General features: G+C 53.8%; 6 protein-coding genes across 6 annotated transcripts; 4 read left to right on the top strand and 2 right to left on the bottom strand.

Annotated features, from left to right (window-relative positions):
* Positions 1–34: 34 nt before the first annotated feature.
* Positions 35–1,674, top strand: J4E79_000665 (uncharacterized protein; the record flags this gene model as incomplete). The annotated part of the gene is made up of 3 exons (XM_049349581.1): positions 35–55; positions 101–232; positions 286–1,674. The coding sequence occupies 3 exons, from the start codon at positions 35–37 to the stop codon at positions 1,672–1,674; spliced, it is 1,542 nt and encodes a 513-aa protein (XP_049216368.1).
* Positions 1,675–2,555: 881 nt separating this feature from the next.
* Positions 2,556–4,415, top strand: J4E79_000664 (uncharacterized protein; the record flags this gene model as incomplete). The annotated part of the gene is made up of 5 exons (XM_049349580.1): positions 2,556–2,814; positions 2,874–3,035; positions 3,093–3,953; positions 4,005–4,104; positions 4,157–4,415. 5 exons carry the CDS (start codon positions 2,556–2,558, stop codon positions 4,413–4,415), a joined length of 1,641 nt encoding a protein of 546 aa, XP_049216367.1.
* Positions 4,416–6,839: 2,424 nt separating this feature from the next.
* Positions 6,840–8,907, bottom strand: NOP7 (mRNA-binding ribosome synthesis protein nop7; the record flags this gene model as incomplete). The annotated part of the gene is made up of 2 exons (XM_049349579.1): positions 6,840–8,830; positions 8,883–8,907. The coding sequence occupies 2 exons, from the start codon at positions 8,905–8,907 to the stop codon at positions 6,840–6,842; spliced, it is 2,016 nt and encodes a 671-aa protein (XP_049216366.1).
* Positions 8,908–9,113: 206 nt separating this feature from the next.
* On the top strand, positions 9,114–10,529 carry J4E79_000662 (uncharacterized protein; the record flags this gene model as incomplete). The annotated part of the gene is made up of 4 exons (XM_049349578.1): positions 9,114–9,258; positions 9,306–9,573; positions 9,621–10,240; positions 10,291–10,529. The coding sequence occupies 4 exons, from the start codon at positions 9,114–9,116 to the stop codon at positions 10,527–10,529; spliced, it is 1,272 nt and encodes a 423-aa protein (XP_049216365.1).
* A 562-nt stretch (positions 10,530–11,091) lies between these two features.
* On the top strand, positions 11,092–11,718 carry J4E79_000661 (uncharacterized protein; the record flags this gene model as incomplete). Its single annotated transcript, XM_049349577.1, has 2 exons — positions 11,092–11,169; positions 11,221–11,718. 2 exons carry the CDS (start codon positions 11,092–11,094, stop codon positions 11,716–11,718), a joined length of 576 nt encoding a protein of 191 aa, XP_049216364.1.
* Positions 11,719–12,188: 470 nt separating this feature from the next.
* On the bottom strand, positions 12,189–15,882 carry J4E79_000660 (uncharacterized protein; the record flags this gene model as incomplete). The annotated part of the gene is made up of 2 exons (XM_049349576.1): positions 12,189–15,464; positions 15,520–15,882. 2 exons carry the CDS (start codon positions 15,880–15,882, stop codon positions 12,189–12,191), a joined length of 3,639 nt encoding a protein of 1,212 aa, XP_049216363.1.
* Positions 15,883–16,320: the final 438 nt, after the last annotated feature.

The raw sequence follows: 16,320 nt of genomic DNA, 5'->3' as shown, positions 1-16,320 counted from the left end.
ACCAATCGCTCATCTTTACCACAGCGCTGCCAAAATGGAGAAGCGCGACTACGCGGTAGGTCAGCAGCAGTGCGCATGTGGGTTGAGCTGATAGTCACAGGCTGCGGTTGCGGCGCTGAACACGCTTCAGTCCAACTTCTCCATAGTGGATGCGATTCGCAAGTCTGGTCGGGGTATGAACCAACAAGCGATACCCGAGATGATCGAATGGTGTCGCAAAGCTGGATATGAGGTGTGCGGCTCCCACTGACCCCACCCGAAGACTGCGACTGACGAAGCTGTCAGCCCTCAGAGTTCGACCGGTTGAAACCTATACACATCGCCGGTACGAAAGGCAAAGGCTCTACGAGTGCTTTCATCTCGTCTATCCTATCACAATACACCACCCCCGGCGACGCGCAGACCCCACCCTCAAAAATCGGTCTCTATACCTCCCCACATCTACGATTCGTACGCGAGCGCATACAGATCGATAATGAACCGATATCAGAGGAGAAGTTCGCGAAATACTTCTTCGAGGTGTGGGACAAGCTGGAAGCAGCGGCAAAGGCGGAGAATGCGCCAGCAGAGGTCCCTACAAAGCCAGTATACTTCCGCTATCTGACGCTCATGGCGCTACACGCATACCTGAAGGAGGGTGTGGACTCGGCTGTCATCGAATGTGGAATTGGCGGCGAGTTCGACAGTACAAACATCCTCACGAAACCCACCGTCACAGCCGTCACAACGCTCGGAATAGACCATACAGCGATGCTTGGTTCTACGCTTCCAGAAATAGCGTGGCATAAAGCCGGGATCTTCAAGGAAGGCAGTACCGCATTTACAGTGCGCCAAAAGGAGGAAGCTATGACAGTCTTGGAAGAGCGGGCAGCCGCGAAAGGCGCGAAGCTACACACTATTGATGTGCATCCAGCTTTAGCGAACAACGAGATCAAGCTTGGGCTAGGTGCAGCCTTCCAGAAGATCAACGCGTCCGTGGCGATAGCTGCCGCAGCGGCGCATCTGCGAGCACTTGGGCACACTTCTGTACCCGACCCAACCATTGTTCCGCATATTGAGCTGCCCTCTGAGTTCATTCGCGGTCTGGAACAAGTGCGATGGGCTGGTAGATGCGAGATCAGACGCGAAACCAACGTCGCATGGCACATCGACGGAGCCCACACTATGGAAAGCATAGAAGTCACTGGCAAATGGTTCGCGGAGCAGATAACACTGGCGACTTCCACTGCCACCTCTCAGTTCAAGGTCCCTCGGATGTTGATCTTCAACCAACAGACACGAGACGCGAATGCGCTGGCCAAAGCCTTGTATACAGCCCTACAGAGCGGCATCACTTCGGGATCACAGTCTCCTTTCACTCATGTCATCTTTACGACCAACCAAACATTCAGCGAGGGGTACAAGCCTGACCTCGTTTCGATAAACACCAATCAGCAGGACGTAGACACGCTGGCAGTTCAGAAGGCGCTCGCGAACACATGGTCTGAGATAGACAGCACTGCAGAAGTGCATGTGCTGCGCACAATCGAAGAGGCAGTCGTAACCGCACGAAAGGTGGCGCAAGACTATGCCAAGGAAGCCGGGGCTGATGCAGAAGTCATAGTGCTGGTGACTGGAAGCTTGCACCTGGTTGGCGGTGCGCTGGAAGTGTTGGAAACGACCACAGCGCAGTGAAGAGAGATACCCATAGACACCACAGAGATGAGAAAACGCTTCAACACGCGTTAAAAATCGTTTAAAGAATTGCATATATCATACATTACACGTCTTGGACCACCTACTCAGACTTTGGATAGACGTGGCTTAGGCTGATCGCAGGTCGCGTGCTCACTCGCCCGCTGAAGAAAATTCCCCTTTCGAGAGATCACAATGTGGATCTCGTCTCTTCCAAGGTCTTGCTTCCAAGTTTGAAAGCAACGCCAGCATGTATCATCCAAACGAGAGATAATTTTGCGTATTGTAGTCAGCATTGAGAGTACTACATGGCCCAGACTACCCCAGACTTTACCGCTTCGGCATCGGCTGCACGGCTGGGTACTCATCGCTCTACTTCGGGCAACATCGGATCCGATCTTCTTCGTGATCTCCACCGGCCGCGCATCATTACGTGTCGAAGCGCAAGCCGAACATCCGGTCGCAGTGGTCGCAGCTGTTGACAAGATGATGAGAACAAACATAGCTATACATTATCTCCAAAAGATGAAGTTTGAAACAGTGACAGCTGATGTACACAAGACCCATCAAAAGAAGGAGCACCCGTTCGGCCGTTGTCGCGTGGCGGGCCTGGGGTCGGTCGTCTTGGCACTCGGCGCTGGCGTCTGTTTGGGCAACGACAAGACGGAAGAGCCGCTAACCGACCATAGTGACCACTGCTAGTTCTTTGGGATTGTCATATGTTCCCGACTATTTCCATCACCAGTGATCTCCACGTCATCCTTCGAACATATTAACTCGTCGTTCGCGCTCCACTGGACTAGACCGCTGTCACTACCACCGAACGCACCTTTGATCGTCTCCACGACCGGAAAGGAGAGCTTGGCAACCGAGGTCCCAAAATGAACTGCCCTTCCAGAACCGATGACGACGTGCTTTGGAACCCCGGATGGAACCAGAATCCGCCACGTTTCGCTGCTGATTTGACGACCTGCGAGGATCTGAACGGCATCGCGAACGCAAGAGAATTGGGAGAAGCAGATCGGCTGCGCAGCGGCACGCGGAGTTTGCGGCGGTGTGAACTCGACGAATTCAATGGCCAAGAGATGGAGAAGAGAAAGCCAAGCCACACTGGCGAGGGTGTCAAAGGGTCTCCAAAAGGTTCGTTACAGCTTCGTGATGACTCAACGATGGAGGCTGAGATGCTGACTCTTTGGCAGGACCTTGCACCCGAACAATCGCGCACGTGAGCGAGCACCAAGCTGGCCTCACCACCACTATCTTCAGCTGGGTAAAGTGGCTGGTATCAGTAATCTGCACTTCGATGCTGATCTCCTATGCTACCGGAAATCTGTCCACGCCCAAGTTTTTCTTACCAAAAGGTGAGATGGAACAGCCCCAATGGCGTCAAAGCGTCAACACTAACATCGAATTCCCAGACCCGACAAACCAGCGTCTTCCCAGGCGAAGTACCTGCGAAGATGGCAAAGCTCAGCCCAACTACGATCTGGGCCTACATGTCGCCGGCCTTTTCATCATTCTTTTCGTTTCAGGCACTGGATGTGCCTTCCCAATGCTTGTCCTCAAGTTCCCGCGGCTGCGCATTCCACCTGCCTTCCTTTTCGGCGCGAAGCATTTCGGCACCGGTGTCTTAGTCGCGACTGCCTTCGTCCATTTACTTCCTACCGCGTTTGGCTCACTGAACGACCCATGTCTGTCAAGCTTTTGGACAACCGATTATCAGGCTATGCCGGGCGCGATTATGCTAGCTAGCGTTTTCTTCGTCACCCTAATTGAAATGATATTTTCACCAGCCCAACATGTCTGCGGCGGTAACGAGGGCGCTGAGGCTGTTTCGCGCCGCAAGGAAGAACCGAAGACTGAGAACGAAGCGCCTGCTCCACCGCAACCAGCAATGCAGAGAACCTACTCGGATACCAGCATGCGAGTCCGCGATCTCGGCGTCTTGCGTGGAAGAGTCGGGAGCATTAGTAGAACGCTCTCCCGGTACCGTGAAGATGGCCAGCGACTCGATGCCATTGAATCCGTGGGCGGCTCTGAAGCGGAAACCCCGGGCGCCCGTAGCAAGGAAGCAAATGACGAGTATGCTATCGAGGAGGACCAAGAGACTGGGGAGCACGATCACGTCCTTACGCCTGAACAGATTCACAAGAAAGCCATAATGCAGGTGTTTCTACTGGAAATGGGTATCCTGTTCCACAGCATCTTCATTGGAATGTCGCTTGCCGTTTCAGTTGGTAATGACTTCACCGTGCTCCTGATCGCTATCGTATTTCATCGTAGGTCACCCTCTAAACCGACAGTGTCTGTATACTTACTGACTTTGATAGAAACCTTCGAAGGACTCGCACTCGGTGTACGTATCGCCGACATCAAATGGAAGCCACGCGCTGCACAGCCTTGGCTTATGGCTCTCGCGTATGGTTGCACGTAAGTCCTCCCTCCCTCCACATCTATTCCGTCCCGCTAACACAATACCCAGCACACCCGGCGGCATGGCAATCGGCATAGCAACACACACTTTGTACTCACCCGACTCTGAAGTTGGTCTCCTCGTCGTCGGTATCATGAACGCTATCTCGGCTGGTTTCCTCGTCTTCGCCTCGCTTGTGGAACTCATGTCAGAAGACTTCTTGAGTGACGAGAGTTGGAAGGTGCTCAAGGGCAAGCGCAGGGTGTATGCTTGTTTGCTTGTGTTCCTTGGGGCCTTTCTGATGAGTTTGGTGGGAGCTTGGGCGTAAGGGGAGGATGTGGTGGATGTGGCGGTGGGGGATGGGGATTTGGAGCAGAGGGAAAGAAGAGAGGTGGATTAGATGGCCAGATAGATGGGAGTGTCTGAGCCTGGGAGCCTGGGAGCCTGGGAGCATGGGAAGAAATTGAACATGGATTTGGGAAAGGGGTGTTGGATGGTAGGATAGTGTAGATTGGAAAGTCTGTAGTTATGTATGTGGCAACCGACGTCCATCGTTACTGCGCCAGCCAGAACAAACTTATTGGTAGCCAATGGGATGAGCAGTAACCATTCGCAGATATCTTGATGATGCATCGTAGTCTCCACTACATCTTAACAAACTCCGCCATAAGATGACACATGGGAAAGTCCATCTCATCACTCCCCCGCTCCGTCGTAGACCCGTGAGGCCCCACGCCCGTAGTCCTCCTCACAACCAGCGGCCCCTTGGTCAAGTCAGACCAACCCACGCTCCCCTCGCCCAACACAATCAACCTCTTCTCCTCCGGCGTGCCCACCTTCTCCACCGCACGAAAAGCCGGATGAAGAGGCTCAGGCCCCCTGTGGTGCGGAATCCCCGTCTTCCTCACCTCCTTCACCACCGTCCTAAACCCCAACTCTTCACCCAGAAACTTATTCAGTCCGAATTTCGTGTCCGAAAAAGCATTCCCAACCGCAAACCCATGATCAAGATTGACACCCACCCCCAACCACCCCTTCTTCCTCCCCACCTCCCCATCCATCAACCCCGTAACCCCCCTCACCAACCCCGCACAAACGTCCCCCGCACACCTCTTACCCCCTTTGCTCTTCAGCGCCCCATCAACCGGCTCCCACAGTATCTGCACTTCATACCTCGACACTTTCCTTAACCACGGAAAGGATTTAGCCAGTTTGCGTAAATGGGCTTGGATCTTCTTGTCCCAATCTGAGGGGACAAAGGTGTTTATGCGGCCGCGGAAGTGGATGGAGAAGAGGAGGGTTAGGCTGTTGGAGAGGAGGTAGGAGGCGTATTCGCGGCTTTCGGGGATGAGGGTGGGATCCAGGGAGAGGAGGCCTGGGGTGCTGTGGTGGATGGGGAGGAGGGTTGTGGTTGTGTGTTTGCAGGTGAAGGTTTTGAGGCCGAGCGGGAGGTGGTTGTTTGTAGGCGTGGAGGTGGAGGTTGGTTGGGAGAGGTAGGCGTATATTTCGTTGCGGAGCTCTGGGGGGAGGGACGGGAAGAGGGGGGTTGGTGGTGACGTTGCCATGGCCGGTTTTAGAATGGGGGATCTTGTGGCCTGTTGCAGAATACGTCGATATCCAGAGGTTTAAGGTGAAATCCGATCAGAGGTATTGCTGACTTCAGATCGCTGCGTCGAGTACAGCAAAATAAACGTATGGGTAGTAGGAGCAGATGAAGTCCTAGGATCACGATCGATACCAAGCCCAAGCAACAGCTGGGTGACCACAACCGAGCCTATTGTCTCGATACTACAATAGCAACCAAGCGTCTAACCGGGGTGAAAGTGAACGCGCGATCACGTGACAGCGCAGCCTGTTGCCCCAGGTGAAAGCAATGACCCCAGTTGGTCTTTCTGTGTCAGCCTCGTTTCCATACTGCTTGAAAGAGTCTCTATACCTTCTCAAACTTCTATGCCACAGAAAGTTCTAAAGTGAGCAAAATTGGATATGAACAATTTTTCCGGAAGGTGGTGCTATTCGGCAGCGGCTCGGCACTTTGCGCTTTTAGGTAGCGGCGACGATGGTGGATCTAGGTTTTTGTCCGTGGAGCAGATCGAGAACGACGGCGGGTCTTGTTATCGATTCATCGTTTCATCTTACTTCTTTGTGTTCGAGTTGATCTGCGGCGTGTTGCGTGCTCTTGCGACGTCTTTGTGGGAAGAGTCGAAAGAGGGGGTTATTGTGGTGTCGACATATGGTGATGAAAAGTAACCTGACGCGCAGGAAAGCAGAGATATCTTAAGTCATGTTGTCCAGGTTGAGCATTGTCGTTGTTGCGATGTCAACTATGGTCGAGTTTGGATCGCGGCCCTGGTCTACCATTGTCAATATTCGCGGACTAGTGGGCGTGGCTACATGCTGTGGATTGGGCATGTATTGATCGTATGGGCTTGCATTTGAACGTTAGAGACCAAGTGCAATATGGGTGCAGCCATGGTTCATATATCCTCTGGTTGAGTCATCGAGTGTTCATCATGTTCTTTGGGTCAGAGATGGCTGCGCCACGCATCTGACAGCCCCAGTCCGTGCGTCCCAACTAGCGATCACATGCAGATTCGTTGGGGAGAGTGTGCAACAGCGACGGCTATGATGTAGAGCCAGAAAAGGTATCGATTTACTACATGCAGCATATAGAGGTTCGTTAAGCGCGCCAAACTCCTGCCCAAAGAACGCCGGCCTAAGCTTTTGATGCATCATATACACATACTCGAACCTACAGGGCCTCAGCAGCAGCCTTGGCCTTCTCAACCTTCGCACGCTTTCTGCGTAGGTTCTCAGACTCATTTTCGCGCTTGTTCTCGCCGTATTCGATACGCTTGAGCAGCTTGCGCTTCTTGTTAGACAACATCATCTTTTGCCTCTCGCGCTCCTCCTCTTCAGCGCGCTTCTTCTTCTCTGCCTTCTTGCGGATGACAGCGTTCTCTTCTTTCTTGGTCGGCTTCTTGACCTCAAGCTTCTTGCCAGTAGCCTCAGCTTCGAGTTCACGCTGGTGCTGAAGACGGGCGGCCTCTCCTTCTGAGATGTCCGACTCGGCATCGGAGTCAAAGCCGTCGAACTCCTCACCACCCGCGCCCGCTTCATCTGATTCGTCGTCATCGCTGTCGTCTTCAGAGTCGTCAGCGACATCCATGCCCTCGCCAACTTCCACGGAGCCTTCACGGTCAACGATGGCGTCCATGTCTTCGTCTCCATCAACGTCGAAAGCGGCCTCCTCGTCATCGTCCTCAAACGCCTCAGCCTCGCCCTCTGGTTGTTGTGCCGCGAGAGGCAGGTTGGGGTCGTATTCGCCCTTCTTTGGCTTGACCCAAGGGCTGAGATGGGGCGGCAGATCTGCGCCAGGGGCGTAGTGGTCTGGTCGCAACAGCTTGCCCTGGTTTATGCTGTCCCAAACCCATTGTGGCTGGACATAGGTGCGTCCAGGCATCATAGAATATGGCCATTGGGCCTTGGGGGCAGCAGCACCGTCTTCCTGTGCAGGAGCACCGTTGGAAAGCGCAGGTCGATCGACGATCTGATGTGTGATGTTCGGGTCCGACTCGTTGGTTGTGAAAGCGCCATCGCCTAGCGTTCCGTCCCAACCCACTCTCTTGCAGCCGAATGCCTTCAGAATGAACTCGAGCGATGCTCTGGGTGTCTCTCGTGCTAGGTAGAAGGTGAAGGGCGCGAACAAGGATGCGATTTCGGCGCTGCTTGCTTGAGGCTGGGGCAGGATATCGGCGTCGGGCGCAGTAGGCTCGAACTTGTCGATCTCGTCGTTGGCCTCCTCTTCGTCGTCCTCGGTGACAACCTTGGCCACGGCAGTAGTGCTCTCCTCTTCTTCAGCATCGGGCATAGCTGCAAGCCTGTCCGCAATCGCCTGTGCCTCGGGGTTAACCGCACCATTCTCGTCGTGGCCGTTTGCGTCGTTCGTAGCGGTGGCCTTGCCCTCAAGCTGGAATGCAGCAAGCTCACCACCCTGCTCGTCGCTCTTTGCGTTGAACTTGGGAGGGTATACCAGGCCGACCGAAGTGTAGAGGCGGTAGTTGACGAAGCCGAGGAGGGTCGTGTAGAACTCGACGAAAGTGCCCATGATCCTGAAATCGATGTCGCCGCCTGTTCGCTGAACAAACCTGTATGGTACCAGCCAGAGAATGTCCTGACCTTGGATTGTCGCCTGGTAGTAGATACCCTTGATGGAGAGGAAGGACTTGCGGAGGGCGTGGGAGGTGATTACGTAGTGCTCGAACTCGCGGGTCAGTCGCTGGCAGAGGGCGATGGTCTTGGCGGGGACGTGGTCGCTCGAGGGGAGGTTGGCGAAGAGGAACAGCATGGAGAGGGCATCGTCTAGGTCGCGCAGGGCGTCGACGAAGGTAGGGTAGCGCTCCTTGATGATGTGGTCGAGCTTGACCTTGGGCATGAGGTTCTTCTCGAGGCGCGATGCATCGCCAGACTCGCCGCGACCGAGGGCGCGACCGATCTTCTTTGCGACAGCCTTGTGCTCGCGGAACTTGGCCAGCAGCGGCTCGTGGAGCAGGTACTGGATATCCTTGGTGTAGTAGAAGGTGGTGCCGGCAGTCGAGCCCCTCGAGACCTTCTTCTTGTTGCGCGGCTCACGGGGGTAGATTCCCTTGAAGATACATAGTCGTCTGAAGTCGGGGAGCGAGATCTGAAGCTTCTTCACGGCGCGCGTGCGGGTGATGTAGTTCTTGGCCGCACCGGAGGTGCCTGTAAACGGGTGAGCAAGAAATTCCTCTCGATAATTGACGGCGATGCGTACCCTTCTTTTTTGAGCGACCAGCCATTGTAGAGAAAGTGTCAAATCGCGATTCTGTCGGTGCAGACGATTGAACTTTTGGCGGGCGCAAAAAAGTTAGAGATGCGGCCAACTAGCGGACATGGATCCGGCGTTAGCGCGACCAGGGTCCACCGACATGCATCTTGCCAGAACTCCAGCGCCGAGGTGTCGAGAACCGCCATGGAGCCAATGAGTGCATAGCGCATAGTCACCATGGCCATTGACACGCAGCACAAGATGCTGCTCTTTGCAGCCGCCGCCGCCGTGCGCCTGGTCCTCTTCACTGTCTTTCCCGCCCTGCCAGACCTCCTCGCCGGACGTGTCGAGGTGTCAACACCAGTGAATGGCTTCAAGAGATGTATGTACCTGGTATGGTCTGTGTATAACACTACTAACACCTACCAGTGCAAGAGGGCGTCTTCCTCTACACTCACAATGTCTCTCCCTACGACGGCGGCGTATACCACCAGGCACCCCTCCTGCTGCCGCTCTTCTCCCTCTTCCCCAACCCGGCCCATGCCCCGCTGGCGACCAACATCTTCTATACCATCGTGGATTTATTAAGCGCGAATGCCTTGGCGCAAGTGGCAGAGAGCGGCTTCGCGTCAGTCACGCGCCTGTTTGCTTCCCCGCGGAAGGACCTGAGATGGAGTAGTGTGGCTATTGCAGCAGGGTAGGAATACTACACCTCTCTATACAACACCTGCTAACATCTTCCAGCTTCCTGTTCAATCCCTTCACAGTTCTGACCTGCGTCGCGCGCTCCACCTCGGCCCTCACCAACCTCTTCATCCTTACGGCCATGGCCAAGGCGTCCCAAGGGGCCAGCTTCACCTTCATACTAGCCACGGCTTTCGCATCGTACTTTGCCATGCACCCGATACTTCTTTTCCCTCCGCTCATGGTCCTTCTCTACGATGCGAAGACTTTGAAGAAGAACGCCGCGCCGGATGTCGCATCCTTCGTCATAACCCATACTCTTGGCATCGCAGGCGCAATAGGCATCTTGCTCACTGGCTCTGCGTTCTTTATGGGCTCGTGGGACTTCCTGTCGGCGACATACGGTGTGCGCCTTCTATTACCTGACCTCACGCCGAATGTTGGACTTTGGTGGTACTTCTTCATCGAGATGTTTGACTCTTTCCGAGAGTTTTTCCTGGGCGTATTCTGGCTACACGCGGCGTCGTATATGCCAGGCCTTACCATTCGCCTTCACAAGCAGCCATTGTTCGTTGCTTGCAGCTTGACCGGCGTGTTCGCCATTTTCACGCCATACCCGAGCATAGCGGATGCTGCGCTCTACCTTTCTTTGGTACCCATGTTCCGTCATCTATTCCCTCGTGAGTGTCCCTTTTTTCAAACTCATATAACAACACTAACAGTACTCTAGTCATGCGCTACACGTTCTTGGCATCATCCGCTATCTTATACACATCGTTCTTGGGCCCTGCCTTCTACCATCTTTGGATCTACGCAGGTTCGGGAAACGCCAACTTCTTTTATGCCATCACGCTGGTCTGGAGTTTGGGACTGTCCATCATTCTAGGAGATTCGCTATACGCAGCGTTGAGGGATGAGCTGGACGTGGAGAGGCCCGAATTACTGGGTAAAGAAGTACGTAGGATATAGCTTCTTCGTACGTTGGCCTATGCCTTGTCATCTTCAATCGACTCGAGAATAGACCGGAAGATATGCGCAATATCCTATGGTAACCGAGCGTGACTTTCGATACCATAACCAAAAAGGTCTCGTCGTGAACCACGCCAAGCTTTTCAGGAACTTAAAGATACCAATCGACGTCCACCGGGGGCAAAATGCATCGTACCCATAGATGCGGCTGCCTAGACACGTAGTATCCTTGTCAAGCCAAACTCACTTGCACCATATGCTGCCACACAGTAATCTACTAGGCCACTAAAAGCGAGGTGAAGCTGTCTCTTTAGTGCCTCTTTGCCTTTCCTTATCACCTCTCACCACAACTACAAAGAGTCACACAAAAGTAAAATTTGCACCTCTTTAGAGCAGCCTGCTCACTGCTGTTGCTCAGCATATAAGGCCCGTATCCCCTCGCCTTCATCCTTCTCTCCTCTTCACTCTTCCACCACTCTTTCATCAACACACCAGTACCAGTCCGTACTACAACATCTACAACCTCCAACACCAACTCATCTACATCCACATCAACACCATCATGCCCAAAGAGAGCCTGTCCGCCCGCGAGATCGAGGTCCTCGCCCTCGCATGGCAGTGCGTCGATCCACAGCCTAAGGTATGAATTGCATCCTTTCCATCCAACCCAAGCACTAACTAACCCTCCCAGGTTGACATGGTCAAGTTGGCCGCCCTCACAGGCTACACCCCAGGCAGCGCCTCAGTCACCTTCGGCAACATCAAACGCAAGCTCAAGAACATGGCCGCCGGTGCCTCCGAGGACAGTCCCCCAGCAAAGTCACGTTCCGGCGGCCGTGCCAGAGCTACTACTGCTACATCCACACCCAAGAAGCGTGGCGCCACCGCCGCTGCTCCCGCCTCTGCCTCCAAGCGCCGTACCGCCCGCCAGCCCACTTCCTCCAACGAGGCCTCCGCCAACGACGACGACGACGATGACGATGACTTCGGCCTCAACGGTCCCAAGGTCAAGAAGGAAGAGCCTGCCTTTGACGACGGCTTCGATCTCGTTGAGGAAGATGTCCCCAGTCGCGATGCCATGAGCTACGGTTTCCTCGATGGCATTGAGACCTTTGGTGGTGCTGCTAAGGGATCGAGTCGGAACGCGTCTAACGGGCACCGTACGGTACAGTTGGAGGATGATGAGTAGGAAGTTGGTGGGTATGTGGGCGTTGGGATGCGAAAAAAGTGTGGCGTTTGCGTGCGTACTCGGCTGGAATGCTGGAAAAGTAGGGACTTTATGGCGAGTTCATGGTATGGGCGGACGGCTACATCGTAGTGATTGTGGTCATCTCATCAAATTTCATATGTGCCTGGTGTACTTCACGTGCTCTACCGTGGAAAATGTGACATCGTGGGATATATTGACTACCTCCACGCTACCATGAGGCTAAGTCGTTTGGCGAGTTTGGCGGCAATGTCGTAGCCTGGCTGGATGTTCTAAATGTGTGAACTGGCTTGCGATACGCTAACTACGGGATACCTAGGTATGATTACAGCAGAACGCTAGCCTGACTTAGATCCGATCCCTCTTTCCCATATGAATACATCCCATTCCCGATCGCCCATGTTGCGCCTTCGATACATCTATCTTACATGCTTTTCTCACATAGCAGGCACTCAGAGCGCAGAGATGGCTTCGAGCAGCACATCAAGCGCCCGATCACCGACTCCCTCCAAGCCTTCCCTGAGGGTCCAAGCAACATCACTTTGCAGGCCCAGCGGGACGTACACGCCACCCTCGTCCTTGTTGACTTCCATCCTCTCTCCCAGCCTACTCGTGTGCTCCCACTCTCTAGCCGCCTTCTCTGCGTTCTCAATGACTTTACTCGGGATACCGCACATGGCCGCGCAGTGCATACCGAAACTACCTTCGGCGACACCCTCCTCAAGCTTGTAGAGGAAAGTGATGGACTTGGAAGCATCATCCACATGGATACGCATACGCTTGTTCACGACTTCAGGGTGGAACTCGAACTCCTTAGCTAGAGAACGGTAGTGAGTGGCGAAGAACCCAACGCAGCCCACGCGTGTGCTGATGTCGTGCAGAACGGCTTGCGCAACGGCCACACCGTCGTAAGAGGATGTACCGCGACCGAGCTCGTCGAGAATAACAAGAGACCGAGGAGTCGCTTCCGAAAGTATCTTCTGTGTTTCTGACAGCTCGACAAAGAAGGTGGATTGGGCTGCGAAGATGTTGTCGTTGGCTCCGAGGCGGGACATGATGCGGTCGACGGGTGTGAGTCTGGCCGATGTGCAGGGAAGGTAACAACCGACTTGTGCGAGGATGACCGCTATGCAAGTCATACGAAGGATAGTCGATTTACCGGCCGCGTTAGCACCAGTCAGTAGACTGATGTTGGCAGAGTCGCCGCCTAGTCTGATGTCGTTGGGAATGAAGTCGTCGACTGTGTTGAGCATGCATGGGTGACGAAGCTCTTCTAGCTCAACGACAGTTCGGTTACCCTCCTCGAACACTGGACGACAGCTGGGCTCTCCGAGTGAAGCAGACGCCTTTGCGAGACTGATCAGGCAATCCAGTTGAGCGATGATCTTGACTGCCGCGAGCCAGACCTTGTAATCCTCATCGAAGCGTTGGCAGAAGCGAGTGGCAACTTCGCGTGTAATCTGACCATGCGTCTCTTGCGCTTCTTGTAGTGCTCGCACCAGCTTCCTCAGTTCGGGAGTGTAGTAGCGAGTGACCTTGGCTGTAGCCGACATTTGATCCCAGTTGTTGGGAACTTTGACCTTCTTGGGTACCTCTAGTTGGTAGATCTCCTTGCCAATGTCGTTGTATTGAACAGCATTAGAGCCGAGCTCTTTGCGGGCCTTCTTCAACAGTACATCGAGGTTTGCTTTGCAGGTATCGATCTCCTCCTGGCTGTTGTCAAAGTCTTCTTCGATGCCAGGCTCAGGAATGAGTAGTCCTTCTTTCCGTGCGATGTCTCGATCGAAGGCTGAACTCCATTTAGATAGAGACGCAGCCAGGTCAGGCATAGAAGAAATAAGTTGACCAATGATGCCTTCACCCTCGCTGAACTGCTTCAACAGGCTAATGGTATACTCAATCTGCTCGAAACCCTCCAGCACCTTGAGGAAGTCTTGCGCTCTGCATCGGCCTGCATGTACGCGAGAAATGAGACGCTCGAGATCTGGCAACTTGCTAAGGGACGCACTGAAATTGTCCATGATGGTAGAATCTGCATTCAGTGCATCAACAGCATCTAGGCGAGCGTTGATCTTGGTTGCGTCTGCGAGAGGATGACAGACCCACTGTCGCAGTAATCGCTTGCCGAATGGGGTGATGCAACGGTTCAGCATAGCGAACAGAGTACCCTCGGCTGATCCATCGAAAGTGTTCGCGAAGATCTCCAGGTTGATCAAGCTCTGACCGTCGAGAACCAAACTCGTGGCTTTCCGGATGGGGTCGTACCACTGGAAGTTTCCGAGTGTGACCAGATCGCGCTCAATCATCAGCGTGCGCAGGTATTGAAGAAGAGCACCAAATGACGACATGATCAGCTCCTGCTCTCTGGCTTCACGGAGGACCGGTGGCCATGCCTCGATGTTGTCTTCTGTGGGTGACTCAAAGTAGTTGTTCGCTTCAATCTCTCGGATGGTGATGTCTGCTGGCCAGAACTCCTTGTTGGGCTTCAAGTAGTTCCAGATAGTTGTGGGTGGCGTGTTGTTCTTGAGTATCCGCAGAGCTTTCGCAGACACACATGACTTCTCCAGGAGTAGCTCACCGGGCCTCATCTGGGCAATGAGGGTTTCGAACTTGGTCATATCGACATCGTCAGTGAACTCGCAAAGCTGAAACTGTGCAGTAGCAGTATCGACAAAGGCAATTCCAAAGGCTGGCAGGTTGTCGCGGTCGATCTCCTTAATGGCCATGCAGTATGTCGACATCTCACTCTGAAGCATGCCGGTATCCACAAGCGTACCCGAAGTGAGTACTGTAGCCAGCTCTCTTCGGATCACTTTGTTTTCCTTGCCACCCTTCTTAGGTGTCTTGCCCTTGTCGTCACGCTCACGCATCTCCTTGCCTAGAGCCGACTCCATTTGGTCAACTCTAGCAACCTTGTGGCCTGCTGCTACAAACTGGGTAGCCCACATGTCCAAGGAAGCCTCTGGTACACCGACCATCCTCATGTTGACCCGATCAGTCAATTTGAGATCGAAGAGTTGGTGGCCTATAGAAGCATCCTTCTCATAGAGCTCATAGAACTTGCCCTTCTTGAAGAACACGACAGTGTCCCACCACTTGCTCTTGATCTCCCAATATTGCTTTTCAAAAGCAGAAAACTTGTCCCAGGCACCCGGGGGAATGTATAGTGTGCGAGGATCGTAGTCTGGATGGTCGACGGGGTGTCGGTCAGCGTCCATCTGATGCGCGAGCCATGGGTATCTCGTTTCGGGCTCAGACGCGCTGGGTCGTTCTTTGATCTTCTTGCTGGGGTCCTTCTTCGTCGCTTGCACAGCCGTGCGAGGCTTGAACACCATTGGGTTGTCTGGGTCGTAGATCCATTGTTGTGCAGTAGATGTGCTGTTCATGACGACGTCGCCATCGTCCTCTTCATCCTTTGCTTCGATTATGGGCGGTGACGATGCTGGAGATGTTTTAGTACGAGCCTTGGGTGCTGCTGAACGTTTGCGCTTCTTCGAGACGACTTCCTCATCGGAATCGTCTGGGACAACGAAGTCATCAACATCGTCGTCGTCTTCCTCGAGCATTGCCTTCTGTGTGGCCGCGTCTAATCCGAACTCGTCGTCTGAATCGTCTTCGATGGTGACCCGCTGGCGTTTCGTAGCTCTGCCTCTTGCATTGTTTGCAATTGGACCCAGCACATCTTCGTCGTCGTCATCTGACTCGGCGTAGTTGACGGGCTTTCGTGCCTGAATTAGAATGTCAGTAAATGCAGTTGGGTACGCAATGGCACGTCTCGCGTACCTTGCGTGTTGGGCTACTGGGAATGGCATCTGTATGCTTGGCCAGTATGTTCTCCTTGTTCCTCCCCACTGTCAATTCATGCTCCTGTTTGATGGGACTCGAGTAATCGGGAGCGTCGCTGCTTGGTACGGGAGTGATGGCGGCAGGCGGCTTGTCGAAGGCCTTCTTCGCCAATTTCGATGTAGGCGTCTTGTTGACTGGTGTGGCATCGGACGGCGCGGGGCTTGGTGAGTTGGTAGACTTCTTCTGGAAGAACCCTAGGATGGACTTTTGGCCCTTGGCCGATTGCGACGCGGAGGCGGGCTGCTTCTTCTGTGAAGCGCGAGGTGTCGACATCTCATTGCCTTCCACGCCACGAACCATGATTGCGGTGGTATGGGGATGCACAAAGTGAGGTATTGAGAGTCTAGTACTTTCAACGGCTGTCGCTGCCAAATCCCGGGGAAGGAAGGGACGCGTCGGACGCGTTGCGCTAGTCCGCGTCGGCACTTAAGTGGCTTGGCAGATGATGCAACGCGCAGATGCTGTCCATCGGTTACAATAAAAGCACTCGAACGAGAGTGTTATATGGCGCACATAATTCATGACGAATTCTTATTCTAACGGTTGCTTTCATTTGTTCTACTATCCTACAGCAGATGCCTAGGTTGTCTGATTCTTCCTTCATGCGCTCAGACCAGCAATCCGACTTGTCAAGCGTAAACCTGTGCAGCGCATCGGTCAACACTTGAGCTTCGTAGTCATCTTGCATACGCACTCATTCATAGACTATCGTGCCACTTCTCATCCATCATCATCGTG

Source organism: Alternaria viburni, assembly GCF_023758015.1.
Source record: "Alternaria viburni strain BMP 2772 chromosome Unknown scaffold_1, whole genome shotgun sequence".
In the NCBI taxonomy this organism is placed as follows: Eukaryota; Fungi; Ascomycota; class Dothideomycetes; order Pleosporales; family Pleosporaceae; genus Alternaria; species Alternaria viburni.
Note: the sequence above shows the minus strand (reverse complement) of the source record. Positions and strands in the feature narration are given on the sequence as shown.